The 20,379-nt window shown below is 43.9% G+C and overlaps 1 protein-coding gene across 41 annotated transcripts in view; it reads right to left on the bottom strand.

The window, feature by feature from the left end:
• The window catches only part of ANK3 (ankyrin 3), a 493,966-nt gene that overhangs the window by 74,642 nt on the left and 398,945 nt on the right, over nucleotides 1–20,379 (bottom strand). For 35 of the 41 annotated variants that reach the window (XM_077350673.1, XM_077350676.1, XM_077350705.1 and 32 more), the window contains 2 exons: nucleotides 13,634–13,757; nucleotides 6,970–7,072 (listed from right to left, as the gene is read on the bottom strand). In XM_077350673.1, the coding sequence (XP_077206788.1) occupies nucleotides 6,970–7,072; nucleotides 13,634–13,757 (227 nt within the window). The remainder of the gene's footprint in view (nucleotides 1–6,969; nucleotides 7,073–13,633; nucleotides 13,758–20,379) is intronic. The other 6 variants (XM_077350685.1, XM_077350684.1, XM_077350679.1 and 3 more) reach the window with 1 other exon arrangement.

Consider the following 20,379-nt stretch of genomic DNA (forward strand, 5'->3'; position numbering starts at 1 on the left):
TGGCGGCCTCTGAACGGGAGAGCCAGGTTTGCTTCCTCACTCTTCTTCCCCATGCAACAAGAAGGCTGTTTCATTGTACTTCAGGCCCTGGATATTGTTGTGCTTCAGTTTGAGGGTTTTGTCAAAAGAAGCGTTAGGCCTCGATTAAATGGAATGGGGACAAGAGCATAAGACTCACCCACGCTAACGGTAGAGAAATGGATCAAGATGGGCAACCACATTACTCAACCTGTCACACTAGAACAGAGCAAGAGCCCAGGGGAAGAACAAGAGCTGTTTTTTATACCCTGCTTTTCACTACCTGAAAGAGTCCCAAAGTGGCTTTCAATTGCCTGCCCTTCCTCTCTGCACAACCCTGGAAAGTAGGTGGGGCTGAGAGGGAGCTCTAAGAGAAGTGCTCTGTGCGGACTGCTCTAATAGAACTGCGAATGGTCCGTCACCCAACTGGCTGCTTGTGATGGAGATCAAAAGCCACCAGATTAGAAGTCACTGTTCTTTAACCACTATACCACAAAGTGAGCAATAACTGGGGAAGTGAACAGGGACTCATGGAAACTCAGATCTTGCCACAAATTTTGTTAGTCGTTAAGGTGCTACTCTCTAAGGGCCTTTGCTAAGTTCCGTCCCTGTTACATATTTTAAAATCACTGAAATTGTGTTATTTAGATCATGATTGTTGTTGTATTTGTGTCTGTTATATATTAATTTGTTCCATGTATTCTCCCCCCCCCCACGTTGCATGTAAACCACCCTGAGCCATATGGAAGGGCGGTATAGAAATCATATAAATAAAATAAAAAATAAAATAAAGCCCAATAGCCCCACATGGACCATTTATGTACTGGAGGTTTCATGCTGTGCTGCAGGCTGGAGTTTTAGTTGTGGCAGGTTGCCCCATCTCTTCCTGCACCCACACGGGGGAGCATTTGATGTGGTGCACCTCATCCACCTCCTATTTGTGCTCCTGCATGGGAGCTGGGGCAGTGAAATTCCCAGTGCATAAACGGTCATGGTGAAAATTTGGAATAAACAACTCAGTATCTGTTTTAGCAATCAAGACAAGACGGTGCAGCGTATTCAAGGGGGTGGATCGCGTGTCTCTATTTTGTTAATGCAGGAACTGCCTTTTCAAGTGAGGAGTAGGATTTGGATATTCTTGGAGATTTGGGGGTGAAGCTTGGCTGAAGAGCAGAAGGACTTCAGCAGGGGCATAAATCCCCCCAGAATCCACCTTCCAAAGCAGCCATTCCCTCCAGGGCAGGAGTAGTCAAAACTGCGGCCCTCCAGATGTCCATGGACTACAATTTCCAGAAGCCCCTGTCAGCATTCGCTGGCAGGGGCTTCTGGGAATTGTGGTCCATGGACATCTGGAGGGCTGCAGTTTGACTACCCCTGCTCCAGGGGGACTGATTCCTGTCATCTGGAGATCCACTATAATTCTAGGAAGTCCCACCAGGTTGACAGCTTTACCGAAGATGCTTCCAGAAGGGGAACTGCCTAAGAAGAGAGTGTGTCCACCAAGCACAGATGCTGTTGCCGCCACAACACTGTGGACTGGCCCATTAATGGCAAATTCATATCTTGCTAGCAGTGGCATTTGATTGTTTTTGTGTGTGACCTTGTTTTTAACACTGTGAGCTGCTTTGAGATGGTACTGAGCTCAGGAAAACAAGTTCAGTATATTCAGGTTAATATATCAAATCTTCCTGGTGCAAAATGTGACAGGAGATGGCTCCTTCCACTAGAGGAAGATATGACCCCTGGCAGGCTCAAACCCAGGACTGTTTCTACTCATATCTCCAGGAAGTTTTGGGCAGGACGTGAGTCATTACAGACCCAGCATACTATTCTGTCATAGTGGATTGCTGTTTTGTAAAAAATCCTTCATACAATTTTAAAGTGAAGTCATTCTCAACCTCTCTCTTTAAAAAAAAAAAAAAACCAAAACCCACTGCTTTAATTGAGATCTATCTGACTTCAATGCTTTTTACAGGAGTCGGAGAGTTACAATTAACATTTGCCATTCCTGCCAAATAAAAACCCAGGGAAGCCAGGAAGAGTCATTTAAGCATACTGAAAGCCACTGTAGGCATACAAACTTGCTAAGCGTGGCAGGAATGCCAAAATATTGCTATCCAGGTCACTGAACAAGAATGCTTCATTTGAACTTTAAATGAGCACCCGCTTCTCAAAACCCTTTCATGAGAGAATGGGGGACTCTTTCAAGATCCTCACTTGCAGGAAACCGTAAAGACCCCTTTGCTGTAATCAAACACATCGCGTTCTTGACTTTTAAACCAAAAGAAACATTCCAGAATGTTCCTGCAGTTGACCTCAAACAGAATCCGATCCAAGTGAAAGGGATAGATACTTCCAAAGAGATGTTCAGCGCTGGACTGGGTGTGTGAAGGCCACCGTTTCACCAGCTAACCAGAAGGTAAATGGAGAGCAAACCTCACTCACGGCCTTATTTAATACGGGGAGACAATAAGAGAGAAGCTAAAGGAAAGGGAAAGCTGGAAGCCATCAGTCAGAGAGAGTTTTTTTTTTAAGCAGATAATCAGTCAATGTTTGAGAACAAGACGAGGTAAAGACATCAGGAGGAAAGGTGTCGAACAAGCTGAGATCAGAAGGAAACAAGAAGGATAAGCCCCACAGCTAGCAGCATCAGTGTTATAAAGTAAGAAAGTCACAGAAGAATGAAAAAAAGAAGGCAGGGGACCACAGAGAGAGGAAGAAAGAGAGAAATCAGTGTTTCACAATATCCCACTATCAGCTGTCTTTCCTGACTCATGCCTCATGGTTAATTTTTCCCACAACTCTCATACAGACATCAATATAGGCTCACATTCCTCTCTCTCTCTCTCTCTCACGCATGTTTCGTAACTGGGGGAAACAAACCCTCCCTCCAATGCTGAGACCCCCAAACAGCTGTGGCCTTCTCTAGCCAGCCGTTTCTTAAAAGTTGAATTATATTTTTTGCATTTCAGTCAGACCAGGGAACTCCAGAGTTTTGAGTCAGTTGGCCTTAAAGGAGTTCGAGGATTTCTATCATCACATGCCCAAACAAACAAAATCTCCCTCAGGAACAGAAGCACCCTCTTGATTGCGCAGAAAACACTCCTGCAAAAATTCTCAAAGGTTCTCCACCATCTGCTGGTGGTATAACCAGTTTAATGTCCTGATAAAAGAGCATAGAAGACACTTCTATGTTATCTGGTCAATTATGTCATGGACTTTTTTTTAAAAAGGAGGTAAGTAGCGTTTTGAAGAGTGTGGCAACACTTCCAGTCATAAGTGGTTAAAGAATTTTTATGGAACTATGAAAAGGCAAAAGATGCTTGCTATCCTTTGTAAAGTAGATTAATTCCACAGTTATAAGATAGACTGACCTATTAATCTGAAAACCACGGGATTTATCTCAATGGACTCGGGGATGAACTTTTTATAGCTTGCGATTGTTTATGTGTTGGGTATAAGAATTTTGGAGAGGATGGAGTTTCCAAAATATAAAATGTCAACACATTTATTTATAGTTCAATTTATAGACCACCTCTTCCCTATGACAGGCTCGGAGCAGTTTCCAGCCATGATGTACATGTGAAACCATAAAACTCTAAAAACAGGATAAAATACAATTTGTTCCATCACTACTATAGTATTGCTGGCAAGGTTAGTGATGCTGATGCTAATGACACTATCCCCTGTAGAGGGAGCCTCATATGGAGAGGGGAGGGGAGGGGAGGGGACGAGCCCATAGTACTTCTGGGTCAACTGGCCTCAGCCATAGGCCTGGTGGCAGAGTGCCAATTTACATGCCTTGCAGAATTTTGATAATTCTGTTATGGACTGTATATATGTTTTCTGCCTAGAAGCACAGAGAGATGGCTGTGCAAAGTATGCTACTTTCCCCAATCTATCTGGAACTTTGGCCAAGACTCTGCTTATTCAGGATTTCTGAAGTCTGTAGCATGAAGGAGACAGAAAGAGGTTGGCATAATCTAGAAGATGCCAGAAGCCACCTGAATCCTAGAGATGATTGTAGATGTGTATAAGAAAATGTCAACAGCCATTTTCTGGGGCGGAAAAGAATGCATATTAACTCTTTCAAGCCTTGCTGTTTTTCCTATGCCACTATGCCTTCAAGCCAGCCTCCAGTGCACCAAGGGCATATTTGCAAGGATAATCATGTCTTTAAAACCGTGCGAGGGAAAAGCACCTTGGGGAAAGTGAAGAACTGGTAGGTTAAGCCTGCTTTCCCCCACCTGGTGATTCCCCATTCTCAAGCTGATGGCTCTTTAAAAAAAATGTTGCTGAAACGAATATGCATCCCATGGGTTCCATGCCCAATTCTTCAAACAGCCATGATCTTCCTCCAGGGAAAAATCAAGACATGACCTCATCCATGGCATAAGAGTCAAGCAATCAGCCTTATTCAACACCAGGAGGGAAACAATAAGGATACCTATTTGTTCATCACCGAGAAACTGTGACTTCCAACACAAGGCTGAAGAGTCATCAGAAGAAAGCTAAAATCTCATCCAGAAGAAAGCTAAAATCCTTCTCAAACAACAACAGATGGTCACTTGACACATTAAAGCTTCTTAAAACTATCTGTCTCCAGGACTGGGCAGAATGCACTAAGAAATCCGTTGTAAAAGGAACAGTCTGTCACTAGCACTCTCCTAGGTAAATTGCAGAGAAAACCATTTCCTGGCCACTGTGAAGTGCTTTACCTGCATTGCAAAGCTCGGTCTTTGGATATGCCCTGCACGAGTCAGAACTTAAATATACCGTGTGCAAAACAATCCTTTGACATCAGATGAAAGACCCAGAAACTGCACAATCATGCTACTACCCAGTCTGAACAAGAAGTACACTGTCCTTTCTGCATGCTCTTCTATGATATGACGAGAAGGTCAACTTCATCCACACCCTTAACACCAGCACGGGAGAAGCAAGTAAGCCTCTTGTTGTTTAACTAAACACTCCCCATCCTGGCAAACAGGAGTAGCTATATCTGGCCTGAACGGTCTCCCTGGAATTCTTTGCAATCAAACAGGCTTCCTTTGCCTTGCATCTTTCAGCTGCAGAAGCGAGGGGTCCAAACTCCAGAAGCAAACAGAACCTACTTTATGTGATTGTAAAACTGCATTTGCATTCCATTTTAATAGCGGGTTGTTAACGGATTTCCTTCTGTCATTTCAGACAAACCCGTTTTAGTAACTGGCTGCTAGTCGGAATTTATTTACCTGTTCATACAAACTTGCTTGTGTCAGGTCAGCAAAGTGTGGTTGAGCCACTTTTAAGGGAAATGGCTTTCTTCCATTTTGTATCCCTTTGTTGTGCTTCTGAACTGCTGTGGGATGCTGTGTAAAATGTCAATCGTGTTTCTTACAATGCCAGTTCCCTTTGCTGTGTAATCTTCTGTGGGCTTTTTAAAAAATTTTCTAAGCTGAGTGCTATAGCGCTCATCACTCCACCACTCTAGTGCTATAGCAGCATCACTGAGATGCCTTAACTTCATTGCTTCAATATCAGTTTAGCAATATAACACTCAACTTAGAATGTAAAAAATAAAAGAACTGTTAAAGGAAGATCACACAGAAACAAATGTGGGGGGAGGGGCTCTGTTTGAAATTACCATAATGCTTCAGAATTAGCTTATTAAGAGAAGGAAATTTGGTATACGAAGCCCCATTTTCTGTATAGCTTTACTCAAAACTGAGACAACAAGAATAACATCCAGTTTAGAATGGCAATGTGAAAATCTTCTGTACTGAATTTCTGTACATCTCCAGATCTTGGAAAAAGAATCACACCACCACCAGTGAAATGCAACACTGTCTGAAATATCACAAGTTGGTGGTTCAATTCACGAAAAAAGCTTTAGTATACCACATTCAAAGAGCCTCTTGTGGAGCAGAGTGGTAAGGCAGCGACATGCTGTCTGAAGCTATCTGCCCATGAGGTTGGGAGTTCGATCCCAGCAGCCAGCTCAAGGTTGACTCAGCCTTCCATCCTTCCGAGGTCGGTAAAATGAGTACTCAGCTTGCTGGGGGGTAAACGGTAATAATTGGGGAAAGCACTGGCAAACCACCCCGTATTGAGTCTGCCATGAAAACGCTAGAGGGCGTCTCCCCGGGGGTCAGACATGACCCGGTGCTTCCACAGGGGATACCTTTACCTTTACCTTATACCACATTCATTCTTTTGTCTTCATTACTGCCCTCTGAGCAATGGTTAATATCAGTAGAAAGGATAGCAGTAATATCTCTTAACAAAATGTATATTCCACCTATTGCCCTCACAAGGGCCACCAAGGTAGCTAACAATTTAATGCATACATGATAAGATCACATTTCAAAACCATGACAATCAACCCCCTCAACATACATCATTAAAACAAGTTGAAGTATACACAGAAACATAAAAATAACAATTAAAGCATTGGTCAGGAAGGAGTGAACATTGAAGTACTACCAAAAGAGGAAAGGAGTCTTTACCAGCTGACAGAAGATGGTTACAGAAGGGGATCGACAAATCCCTCTGAGGAGAGAGTTCTAGAGCTTTGGTCCTATGACCAAGAAGGTCCTTTCCTGGGTGGCTGCCCACCCAACCTCAGCTGGGGGCTCCCCAAGCGAGGCCTCTGAAGGTAACTGCAGTGGTTAGGCAGCTTGCAAGTGTTAATCAATGACTTAATTGGTATGGTTAATGGGCCGAAACATTAATCTACAGCAAAAAATTTGCCTCTGACAAAATTGGAAGGCTGATGAATGCTAAAGGGCCAGAATGGGGATCAATGTTGGAGGCAGCTCAAGGAATGGATGGGCTATCAAACCAGCCAGCTGTGGTCGGAAAGGGGGAGCTGACAGAGAAGGGGAAGCAGATGCAGCACAGACAGTGGGGCTGATAGAGCCCTGATCCTTTTGTTTCTATTCGTAAGTCACATAAGTAGAAAGAACTCACCTGTTCCTTTGAAGGCACCAGCAGTTCTTCAATCATCATGCTGTCCCGAGCAAAGGAACTTCTGTTCAGAGTGTAGGACCCGGCCGAACTAAAGGAGCGGAGGCTGATTGTATTTACAATTTACCACACAATATGAATGTGATAATGAGATGAAGAAAAGAAAAATTAATGCATGCAACTTCCAGGGAACCAGCAACAACAACAACAAAAAGTGGTGCGACATATTGAATTGTTTGTACAAAATTTTGGTAAAAGATACTTTAAAAAGTCATAATTCATATAATTTATTCAAAAATTTGTTTTGTCCCATGGGCGTAACAGTTCTCTAAAGCAGGGATAGTCAGCCTGTGGTCCTCCAGATGTCCATGGACTACAATTCCCATAAGCCCCTTGCTGGCAGGGACTCATGGGAATTGTAGTCCATGGACATCTGGAGGACCACAGGTTGACTACCCCTGCTCTAAAGCAATGTACTGTTGGCTTTCAGTGATCTGTTGGAGCGTAATTTAAAGCATGTGAGTGCAAAAGGGAAACAATGGATTTCTACGGGAGTTACTCTAGCATGTGTGTTTACTAGGACTCATGCCAGAATCTTGCTACAAAACCTTCTTGTAACTACTTAGGTGCCTGTTTAAATGGGCTCCTCTATATGGTTTGTTTTACCTTGTTTCATGTGGCGGAAGAAAACACAACTAAGAGTTTTCCATTCTCATGAAGCTACTTCACCCTCCTGCCACACTGTGAATAGGAGCTTCTCTGAGCAAATATATTGCATTTTGCAGACAAAATGCACCCCATTTTCAAGCTTCCTAGACCTGGGGCACACTTTTAATGTGGTAGCATGGGACCCACTGAGTGCCAGCACATGAAAGAAAGTAACATGAGAGCAAAGTCACATGACCTGAAGAAGAGGAGTCCTGCCTGGGCTAAAAAGGAATTGTTTCGACCACTATGAGATCTCGCCTTGCCATCCCACTGATTCTCTCAGCATGCCTGTGAAGTGAGGCAGGGGGGTGGGTCTCTCGACATGTAAACTAGCAACTGGTTCCTCCAAAAATAAGCCAAAATGGCGGCCCTGTTGGACCAAAGTAGGTGGAGTTCTGCAAACTGTGCTTGAGTTCTGATCCATGCACTTAAGATCCTACACTAGATTTGGCATGAATCATTGTTTTGAGCCAGGAACTCACTAGAATAGCCTTAGGCTATTGTAAATATGGGGATAACAGTCTTAGCCTTCCACACATGGCTATTGAAAAGACAGCCAAGGAAATACATGTGAAGCATTCTGAGTACTTGAAATTTGTTTAGATAAATACAAATTATTAGCCTTGCAATTACTATTGTTGTTATTTAATGGAAATTTAGGGTATCCTGAGACCAAGGAAAATGCTGGGTCTCTGTGCGTGATACATTAAGCCCTGGAAGCTACATCGAGTTAGAACACATGCCACACATACAGACATGCTTGCTGTTTGTGACTGAAAAGAAAGATGTCAAACAAAAATAGTTGCATCCAGCAAAACAGCTTTTTAAAAACAACAACATAAAACCCAACAGTTTATAGCATGCAGTTTGCACCTTTGAACACATTTTTTACAAGATTCTATTCCAAAATATATTCCACTTAAATTAGATTGTTTCTCTCGATGCCTGAAGATTCCACTGACTTGGACATAAAGCAAGAGTTGGCCCCTGGGTTATTATCAAAACCAAATCTTCCCTAGGAAAAAGCTTAATGAAATCAGATCATAATGCAGTCACCAATATATTATTATCTAACATGGACTACACAATGGAAACCTGCATATCACAGCACAATGTTTAGGAAATAAAAACAAATGGGGAAAAAAAACCCAAAACAAATGAGAAATGAGAAATGGTAAAAGCAAAGAAATGTCACAAGGCTCCCATGCTTTCTTACCTGACCTTAGGACTATTTTTAAAGAAATGTACAGGGGGGAAAGAAACAAGGAAAGATAGAAAGCAAAGAATCAGACACTGAAAGAAAGCATAATGCCATGGCTGGATGACATAAACATTTAATGTTATTTATTGCTTTAATGTTACACTCAGAATCAGCCATGGGATAATCCACCTGCACTCTGAGACACACATGGTGGTTTTCAAACCACAGGGGTGTTTACACTTGTAACAAATGTTACAAATAGCAACAGTGAACATAAGCCTCACAAGGTGATGCTCGGAGCCTGACAGTTATCCCCCATGGTACCATCTACTGCATCCAAGCAGAACACAAATCCAGAACCAGTGTGTGAACTGTCACATGGGAGAGTGGCCAAATGTACTGAGACTAGAGTTGCTATTTATACCATGCTGAAGCAAAACATAAATTGAGAGGGGTAGGACCCAGTGAAGGATCAAATCCAAATCAAGTATTGAGGCACTGGGATACCAAGGTGGCAAACAGAATATCCAAAATAGACTTCTGGAGAGTCTTCAGTCTTCTATTATTTCTTTATTCTTTTATGTTCAAAACAGTCCCAACGCGTTTCGCCCACTTGTCAAGGGACATTAAATTTATTGTTTTCAGACAAACTTCAAATGAGCAAATATATGTCTCTTAAACAGAGTATAAGGTTGTTATAATAACATCTACTCGTAGTTTATGGCGTTCTTGACAAAGCTAGTGGGCGAAACGCATTGGGACTGTTTTGAACATAAAAGAATAAAGAAATAATAGAAGATTGAAGACTCTCCAGAAGTCTGTTTTGGATATTCTGTTTGCCACCTTGGTATCCCAGTGCCTCAATACTTGATTTGTATTTATACCATGCTGGCAGTGTGTCTCATCTCTACTTTCACTTAGTAGAGGAGTTGGGCGAAATGGAGGGGGAACAATGCTGGGAAGAAGTTTCCGGTTTCAAAGCAGGAAGGGACTTCTAGATTTGCTAAGAATTTTCAAATGTGTAGGTAAAAGCAATAATTTGGAAATCCCTAGAATGTCTTGGTTTAATTTTCTGTTTCAGAACAGGGAGTGCTATTGCTAGAGCATCATGACATCACTTCCTGAAACAGGAAGTGACATCCCAGCCATTTCTGTCTCCTCAGTACTTAATGGAGACAGCCCATAACTGCCATAACTGTAAAGGAATTTCCAGCATGGATGCTGAAGACCTCAAGGATAGTCTTGGAGATCTCACCACCAGGGCTGAGATCACCTCAAGGAGATCAAGCTGCAAGGCAATGGGTGGGCGTGACAGAACCATGTTCCTGTGTATAAAAGTCACCCCAAACTAGGCATAGACAGAGTCCCTGGTGGGGGATGGGGAATGCATAGCAGAGTTGAGATTTTCTGGGTCTTGGAAGGCACAGTCTCAATTCATGTGAGACAGGCTGGCCCAACTGGCTCTAGCCACCGCTGTTTGAGAATGTTTGTTTTCGGATACTATCCAAAACCATCTGCTGTACAATAGGGTTCCCTGGCAGATATGCTGAGGTGAAAAAGGCAAATAATGCAAAAACCACGGTGTTTCACAAAAGACACTTAAAACAATCCTGAACACACTTTCATTTGTGTAACGCCCAACGGCATCATTATGAAGCCTGTAATAGTATTTGTGAGCTTGTACTATTTCTTCTGAGTGTAACATACATGTAAGAAACTGCAGATGTAAGCGTGAATACATAGCAATGAATAATGGTATTCTTAAACTATATGAATTCTAAGGCTATATCAAGGAATAGACTACTAGCAAATGCTTTCAAGTCAACTGGAGAGAAAGTCCGTACGTGGTCAGGGCTCAGTGTACCTGGGGGACCACCTCTCTGCTTATGCCCCCCAAAGAGCCCTAGACTCTTCCTTCATCAACCAGGTAAGGATCTCTGGTCCAAAAGAATTCTGTTTGGCCTTGACCAGGGCCAGAGCCTTCTCTGTCATGGCCCCCACCTGGTGGAATGAGCTCCCAGAGGAGATCAAGGCCCTGATGGAGCTAAAACAGTTCCGCAGGGCCTGCAAAAGGGAGCTCTTCCACCAGGCATTTGGTTGAGGTTGACCGGAATCAATAATATCTGCCGGGCCCCTGAATCTCCCTCCCAAGAACCCATGCACCTGAGCCATGGACCTGTTGAACTGTTATAAATTAGACTGTAACTTTTAGTTATAGTTGCTATTGTTATTACTGTTATGGTCCACTTATGTCATGAAGAAACAAAGTTCCATGTATTGTTTATGTTCCATGTAAACTGCTCTGAGCCTCAGGGGAGGGCAGTATACAAATATAATAAATAAATAAACAAACAAATAAAAAATAAAAATAAAGCTGTAATCATAACACTACTTTCTGTTGGTCTGGAGGTATGTGGGCCTTCCCTGATCCACTAAATACTTCTCAGTAGGTTCTCTTTGTCAAGTCAATACTATGGAGACAATTACGGGTGTGCAAAAAAAAAAAATCAGCATTTTCCAGTTTGCATTTATCGGATATGAAAAATACTGGATACCAGCACTGGTACCAGTACGGTATTTGGATGTGGGATTTTTGAGATCTCCCAAATTTTTTCGAGTCCAATAGGCTGGAACAGGAAAATGCTGATTTTTTAAAAAGGCAGCCCAATGCAGGTTTCTCCTGCAGTGCCAGTTAGACTGCACCACAAGAGTAGCTGGCTCCGGGATCTCCCTGCTGCATGAGGACCAGGCTGGGAGCTGTCAGCTCCCGCCATCCCACCAGTCCTGGGCTAGCTCCACTTTAGCTTGGCTTAAACTCAGTTGCGAGAGGACTCAGCCCCAAGTGAGATGGTGCAGGGCTTCCTGCTCCCATTGTCCCAGCTGATTTTCGGTGTAGCTGAACATCCCATAATACAGTGGTCCCCAACCCCAGGTCCCGGGACCGGTCCGTGGATCAGTCGGTACTGGGCTACGGCTCCTCCTCGTCCTCCTCCCCGGCTACTGCCTCGGGGGCTGCCCTGCCACTCTGCTGCTGGCTCACCTTTGGTGCTCTCCAGCAGCTGCCATGGCTGGGGCTCCCTCTCGGTGTGGCACTGCGCAGCTGCTGCTGGCAGCGCCCCCCCCAGCCAGCAGTTGGAGTTCAGGGGTGCTGGCAGGAAAGCAAGTGGAGCAGGGGCTCAGGCGGCAACATCCCTCGGTAAAAGACTACCCTCCCCCCGGGACTCAGTAAAATCGTCAAGCGTTGACCAGTCCCCGGTGATAAAAAGGTTGGGGACCACTGCCAAAAGCCTCAAGAATCTGGCTTTTGTTTGCGCTCAACTCCATCAGTAGGCAATTGGATTCTGGATATTTAATTGGCTTAAATACTGGGGCAAGGTATTTGGGGGGGCATTTTTTTGACTTGGTTTATGCCGAATGCACACCCCTACTGTCAATATCGGGATTGCTGAATGATAGCGCAGGCCTCAACATTGGCGTCAGCGGGCTCAGGGTAGCTCAACATAGGATGGGCACCGATATTCTACAAACAAATATATAATAAATGGAAAGAGAGAGCAGGATTCTAAGCTACTCAGGCAAGTTAAGAAAAGACAGCTTTAAAATATGCAAAAATAGTCTTCCTTGTTTAGCATGGTTATTTCCAGGACGCCTTGTTAATACACAATGAAGAAGAAAGCTGGTTAAATGTCTAAGAGATTCATACAAGAATAAAGAGGATACAGAAGAAGTTTGTGTCCCCGTTTCAGTTCCACTTGCACTCATGACAATCAGGACCAAAAAGACACAAGCTCCCAGGTTTTTACCTTGTGGGAGGTGCCACTCCCTCTTAGACAATGAAAGAGCTTTTTACAACAGATCATTAAACTATAGGAAAAAGTCCTCAGGGCTCAGGCTTGTGAGGTTTAATTATTAGCTTCAAAATGATCCAACTGTCTGTGAGCAGCCGACCTAATCCACAACTTGGGAAACAGCCTCTGAATTATTTGTCGTGCCTTGTTCGTTGCAGATGTGGGAAATCTGTAGCTGAAATTTCCAGCCCTATAAATGTTTGCATGGCACCAAATGGAAAGGCTGCCATAAGTCATGTATAATCTTTGACCTATTTTCTTTTCCCTCATAAGAAGACTGCTAGCTCTGTTGGAAACCAAACACTGGGAGGGTTTTAAGTAGCAACCCAATTTGCAAACAGATTTAGGCTTCTTTCACGAATTATTCGCCACCTGCACATTTGGGGGAAACAAAACGAATTAGACTAGCCAAAGCACTGTCCTTCAGTTTCTTTTCTGGCATAAGCTGACGTCATTTTCATTCTTGGAAAAAAAATAATTAGTGTCGAGCAGTATTACAATCAACTAGTTGAACAGGTCCATCCCCCCCCTGGTTCCACCCCCCCTTCCCGCAAGATGGTCCCCGTAGCCTAAATGGTCTGGCTGAGAGACTAGGGCATCCAGCTGTTTTGAAAGGAAGACTTTGACATATCTGGAGCATAAGCAAATGCCAGGAAAAAAATGAAGCATTAATTTGCTCTGAGCTATTGCCATAACAAAGCCACCAAGGACTAGGGGGAGGGGGCATAGGGGCACACACACACAAAAAAATGAATGCATATTTGAAACACTGGAAGTCATCAGGCAGTCAAATTTTGGAATACCACTTTGCATTGGGAAAAAAGAATACAGACAGGTAACACAATACCTCGGGGAAAACAATGCACCAATGTTTGGGGTGAAATGAACATGTGAACAACGTGCTGAATACCTGGCAGACCGGGCCCCTAGGCTGAAGCCCATGTATCCTTCTGCGGGCAGAGAATCGTCCCCCAGCTCTTTGAGATCCTGTGGCCCCAGGTACTTGTCCGTATCGCCAGTCATTGCATCTTCACCTGACGGGACAAAAGGAGGCTGAAATCAGAAGCTGCACAGAAGTTGGAAGGGTTTTGCATAGCTAATCCAGCCTGCCTGTTCATTGGGCCTGGCGCTACAAGGAAAGTAAATTTACTGCATTCCTTGAAGCTTTGCCTACCCTGGGATTAAACTGTCCATTATCTGTTATCTGAATGACAACGATGTTTAAAAGAAAATCACCCAAACTATCCAGGCATTCATCTATAATTAGGCATAACGATTATCCCTGCAAATCCAGCAGTTTGGCAGGTTTAGAGCAGGTGTGACACTTGACTGATCTTTCTAGCAATCTCAGGCAAAAGGATTATGAATTAAGAGGAGTTCACCAGCATCTTACAACCAAGATCCTGGTCAGGAAGCAGTTTTGCTGGCTGGCTACTGTGAGGAGCAGGGTGGGCCAAACTGCCTTCCTCTCCCAAGGGGGTGGCGCTTTCCTCCTACTGCAGGGATCACCTCTCCTTCTAGATGGCTCTTTCACCTTCCAACTGGCAGGTAGCGGAGGGATTTGGATTTGGCCTCAGGGCCTCCAGTTGCCAACCTGATATTTTTGTGGGGTGAAAAAACTCTTCCACAAAATCCTTACCTCCAGAACTGTAGAGTTCAGCCTCTTAAGTCTACTTAAAACATCTTGCCTAACAGGAGAACCATCTGCGATTGATTTGTTATGTATGGTCCTGTAGAATTAAATTGAGAATGTGGCAGATTTGAGCCCAGAAAACATCATCTGAACTGGTGCAGATTCTGGCCAAGAAAGCTTCACCTGCTATTATAATCTCGTTATTGTTCACTAGAATTATTGTCAAAAGTGTGTGGTGTTGACCAGAATGTTAGCAGAGAAGCATTAACTAACCAAGAAGAGTGTCTTGGAGTATCCTTGGAGTGTCGTTCCATAGAAAGAACAATGGGGATATAAGAAGTGCTATCAAATAGACAATTGAGTTATACTGAATCCTAGAAGTGTACAGCTTTTTTTTGGCTTACCGCATCACTGCATCTTGGGCACTGTAGTCTAAAAAGAGGTGTAAACAGTAAGAACTAGTGTAAACATGTAAAGTAAAGGTATCCCCTGTGCAAGCACCGAGTCATGTCTGACCCTTGGGGTGACGCCCTCTAGCATTTTCATGGCAGACTCAATACGGGGTGGTTTGCCAATGCCTTCCCCAGTCATTACCGTTTACCCCCCAGCAAGCTGGGTACTCATTTTACCGACCTCGGAAGGATGGAAGGCTGAGTCAACCTTGAGCCAGCTGCTGAGATCAAGCTCCCAGCCTCATGGTCAGAGCTTCAGACAGTATGTCGGCTGCCTTACCACCCTGCACCACAAGGGGCTCTTTAAGAACTAGTGTAGATGAATGCAATCATGGTTTTAGGATGGCTGTGGGATGACAAGCGTCCTCCTGTAGTCCCCACCCAAAACCAGGGTTTGCTGTTAACCATGGTTTTGAAACCAGCTTTACCACTTGGTTAAAGTAAGTGGACAGAGACGATTCATGTTTCCTCCCATCAGTCCCACGTCTAATCACATCTAAGAGAGGAGTCACATCACGCCTCTGCAGACATATTTGAGCGTTACTATTCTGCTTACAAGGAAGATATGAAAAAATTCAACAACAGAGAGCAGGGAGACAATTTGATACCCATATTGCAAGAATGCAAATGATTTGGCAGGCAACCCCTTTGAAAAGGAAGCTATCATGAGACTGCATCATGTTTGCTCTAACATTGCCCTAACTTCTAAGTGGAGTCATCAAAAGCATAAGGGATTTCAGACTGGCCAGAAGAATTTTCAGTCAAGACTTGGAAGTAATGGATCCACAACATTCGAACTGGAGTGTGATTTCACCAGCAAATCTAATTAAAACATTTATTTATTGTATGGCATGTGCGTAATCTAGCCAAGAAGTCCTAAGACTGTCTGGCTGCCAAGCAAGAGACGTTTGGAGGTGGTTTGCCATGGCCTGCCCCTGCGTCATGGCCTGGTATTTATTTCCTTCCACATACTACCTAGAGACAACCCTGCTTAGCTACTGAGATGTGATGGGATCGGGCTTGCCTGGGCTATCTAGGTTGGGACTATTAACATTATATGAATAGTAAAGAAACAGTAGAAGAAATTTAGGAGGTCCAGGAATTTAGGACATGCTTACCTAAATAAAGCCAAGAAGATCCGCATTAATGAGAACATCTAAGGCAGGCTTTCTCAACCAGGGTTTTGTGAAACCCTAAGGCAGGGGTAGTCAAATTGTGGCCCTCCAGATGTCCATGGACTACAATTGGCAGGGGCTCGTGGGAATTGTAGTCCATGGACATCTGGAGGGCCACAGTTTGGCTACCCCTGCCCTAAGGTTTCTTGACAGCCCTGCCAGGGTTTCCTGAATGGGTGGGAGTTAATTCATTTATATATATATTTAAAAGTTTATCGGGTGATATGACCATATATGGTCATGACTATCCACCCATCCCTCCCCAAATGGCCAATGATGGGCCTGGAGGGGGTGGGAAGAGGAGAGGCCCCAGGTAGGCATATACACAACTATGCTCCCCAACCATATTCTGCACAATCATGCAACTTCTGGGGTTTCTTGAAGCCTGGGAAAAGTTTCAGGGGTTTCTCAATGGAAAAAAAGTTGAGAAAGGTTGATCTAAGGGTTCTGTCTGAGTCATCTTCCAAAGCCAATATTGGAGTAGCAACACAGTCCATAGATCCTTAGCCACACTTTAGTAGGACACATAATTTATCTGTGTCCAAGGACCCTGTGTGGTTCACTTACTGAAGGACTGATGATAAGTTCAAGGGCTCAGGAGGTACAATTTGGAGATCAAGGTCTGTTTCCACAATACCTGTCAAAGATCAGGCAATTAGCTTAAAGAGGCCACATGATGGCCTCTAACTTAGATGGCTTTAAAATGGGATTCCTGCAGAAGAGGTCTATTAGCCATCAATGGCTATTGATGACTAACAGCAGTAAGGCTTTGAATATCAGTCCTTGGGAGCAACACAAGAGAAAGTTTTGACCTTCATGCACAGCTTGCAGGCTTTCCAGGAATAATTGACATGGATGGAACATGACCGACTACAGCTCTGATGTGGCAAGATTACTTGTATGTCTCCTGCACTTACTTAACACAACTACAGTGGGCTGGATCCTATATCCACTAAGTGAGGATCTTTGCTCCCAGGGAGAGTATGAATGTCTTCTCACTTAGGCGAAGGAGAACAAAGCTTGGTTCAGTAGCATCTTTAAGACCAACAAAGTTTTATTCAAGCTTTTGTGTGCATGCACATTTCTAGGGACACTGTCAGATACTAGAGATGGAAATTACAATAGCTAATGAGTTACATCTAAATCCATCACCGTCCTTCTGAATTATGTATTTCAGGTCCAGATGTTGGTATGGATTGAGAGGCACGCGAACCACTCAAAGGAATTCTCTCAAAAATGAAAATAGAAAACCTGAACTGGTACTAGCATACTTAACTGTGGACCAGAACCTCTTGAGGTCTTCTTCAGTGGTCTAACTCTAATGTTTAAATAGTGCACCACATTGTATGAGACACATGAGAATACACTCAGGCTGAGAGAGGGCTTCAATAAGGGTGGTACTATGAAGATTAAATATTTTAATTGGGGGACTCCAAGAGATATATTTGGACACATTTTATGCGTGGGAACCTCTTCATTCATATATTTTACGACTTTAAAGTCCCCATTATTACATCACATGAGCCTATTTAAATACTAGAGCACTGAAGGAGACATCAAGAGGAGGTCAAATGATCATAGAATCATAGAATCATAGAGTTGGAAGGGGCCATACAGGCCATCTAGTCCAACCCCCTGCTCTACGTAGGATCAGCCCTAAGCATCCTAAAGCATCCAAGGAAAGTGTGTATCCAACCTTTGCCTGAAGACTGCCAGTGAGGGGGAGCTCACCACCTCCTTAGGCAGCCTATTCCACTGCTGAACTACTCTGACTGTGAACATTTTTTTCCTGATATCTAGCTTATATCGTTGTAGTTTAAACCCATTACTGCGTGTCCTTTCCTCTGCAGCCAACGGAAACAGCATCCTGCCCTCCTCCAAATGACAACCTTTCAAATACTTAAAGAGGGCTATCATGTCCCCTCTCAACCTCCTTTTCTTCAGGCTGAACATTCCCAAGTCCCTCAACCTATCTTTTTAAAAGCCTTGGTCCCTTGACTTTGCTTTTCCCCCCTGGTTTTTATTCATTCATCCATACGAACATGAGCTGAAATAAATATTTATATTTTAATATTTAATATATTCTGCTGCTCAACCTTTTAGGTTCCTAACTTACGTATACTGGTTGGATTACTTTGTTCCCCCTTTTGTTGTTTCACAAACAACCATGACAAAACAATGAATCTGTAGGATGATTGTCCATATGTTGGGTCTTCTACCAGCTACACTTATGCCAGAAAGCGATGACTGCCAGATCTCCCTGGCGGAGCAAAAACTTGACCAGGCTGGACAACACGGAGGTGTCTACTTATCTCCCTAAAACCCTAGAAGAAAACATCCCCTGTGGAGCATCCATGCAGCCAAGCATAGAGTTATCAGCTCAACTTCATAATCAATGCAAATAAATAAACTTGGGGCTGCTGTTTCAAAGACAAACAACATCTCTCCAGTCCATACTACGACTGCCAGGAACGTCGAGTCCTTTCTAGTATCGGCATAAACCGGTCCGGCAATGAAGAGTTAAACATAACTTTCTTTCAGTCATTTAAACTACACCCTATTATGTCATCATGCAAGCGACATTCCTATAGTGACAGAGATATTCTAAAATAGGCCCTTGCGGTTTGAGCGCTTGCTTCCCAGCCTACTGTTTAATTTGGAGTACAGTGGTTCGTTTCATGCAAACCCCCCCCCCACCGTTACACAAATATTTGGACTCTCTCAGAATTGCACAGTAGAAAATGTGGATTCACACTGAGCATTCCTTCCAGAATGGCTGCATTCCTCCCCCCCCCCCCACCCCCCCCCACCCCCGCTTCTGCTACTGGTTCAATTGAGTTTAAGTCTAACATTCATTTGCTGGGAAAGGGGTGGGGGAGGAGGCCCCTCTTTTAAAACTATCAATCAGTTCTAAAAATAGCCCTTGAGCTAGTCCCTCCCTGGCAATTGACAAAATAACAGATCGACTTTCTTCCTGCAACCTGGCAACCGCAATTATTTTAAGGAACCGTTTTTACAAGTCTGTCGAGATCTGGTACAAGCGTACGCCAAAAGCGGGGAGGGAAAAAATAAATTCAAAATCACAGTAAATGTTAAAGGTAGAAAAGTCTTACTGTTTTGGAAAGCCATGTTCACCCGCCACGTCTCTAAAAGGTCCCCCTTTTTCTCCCGCCTCTTGATGTGTCCCAGGAATTCCTATTAGTCCTATTGCTTCTTAAAAGGCGCTTTATGGTTAATCTCCAACCCGGCAGAAGAACCTAATCTCTGCGGTTTCATATCCACTTTCCACACTCCAGCTGGACTCTTCGTAAGATCTTGGTCTCTTCCAGGGCGCACACAGGTTGCAAAAAAAAAAAAAATGTGCCTCTTTGTCCTCTGAACCTCAAAAGAAGCTTTGGTTCCAACCGCGAAGCAAAAGTTTTAAATATATAAATATATATAAGGAATGACAGCTGTTGTGCGAAGTCAAAAAAATATTCTTCCCTTTACAAAACAAAACACTCTACATCCTTTCAAAGCCCCCTCCGGCGGGACTTAAAAACTTCTCCAGCAAGCTGCTAACAACAGGACTAGCATGGTGACATGCAGACAAGCGCTGGAGTTATTTGTATGTAAATAAGGGCACAGCCTGGGTGTCTTTTTCCCCCTCTCCCTCTCCCTGTAATTTGATCCCAACCCGGGTAGGTTAAAGCATGCAGGCACTGGGACAGGATGGCTTTGGACAGAGAAAGCGAAGCCCTCGGAGGGTCCTGCTGGAATCCCATCTTAGAGTCTTAACTTTCCTCCTAGTAGGAGCCAAGAGAAAAAGAAGCTTATCAGTGTGGGAAAAGGGAAGGGATTGGCTGTCAAATGGGGGTGGGAGGGCGGCCAGGCACTGAGCACCCGGTTCTCAGCTCTGGCATGGGAAGGGCAAACAGACCCTCCAGGCAGGGATCCTTCTACCTCTCCTCAGGTAGAAGCATGAGAAGTTCTTCCTTGCCTCCTTGGGCCCCCAAATCAGAAAGGCCTCCCCCAGGCAAGGCCAGAAGGGAAACAGCAGCTAGCCAAGGCAACACGGGTGGCGATTCTGGCGGCTGGGGCAACTCGGTCTGGTTCTGTTAACCATTAACCTCAGCAACATTCTCATTCCATGAGGCAATAAAGGGAGAGAACATCAATCTCACAGTCAGATGGGAAGAAAAGTCTCCTGTAGAAGAAAGACTGGTTGGGTGGGGGTGAGAGGTGGAGAGGGGTTTGGCCTCTAGTAAGGGCGGCCTTAATGCCCCTGCCCCCAGCATAGGACCCCATGCATTGACAGTTCATGATATATGCCATCTCCGCATGCATGATTTATTAATTGAATACAATTTATATCTTGAAATTTTGTTTTACAAGCTCAAGGATCACGTCATAGCGT

The sequence above is a fragment of the Paroedura picta genome, chromosome 8 (genome assembly GCF_049243985.1).
Source record: "Paroedura picta isolate Pp20150507F chromosome 8, Ppicta_v3.0, whole genome shotgun sequence".
Classification (NCBI taxonomy): Eukaryota; Metazoa; Chordata; class Lepidosauria; order Squamata; family Gekkonidae; genus Paroedura; species Paroedura picta.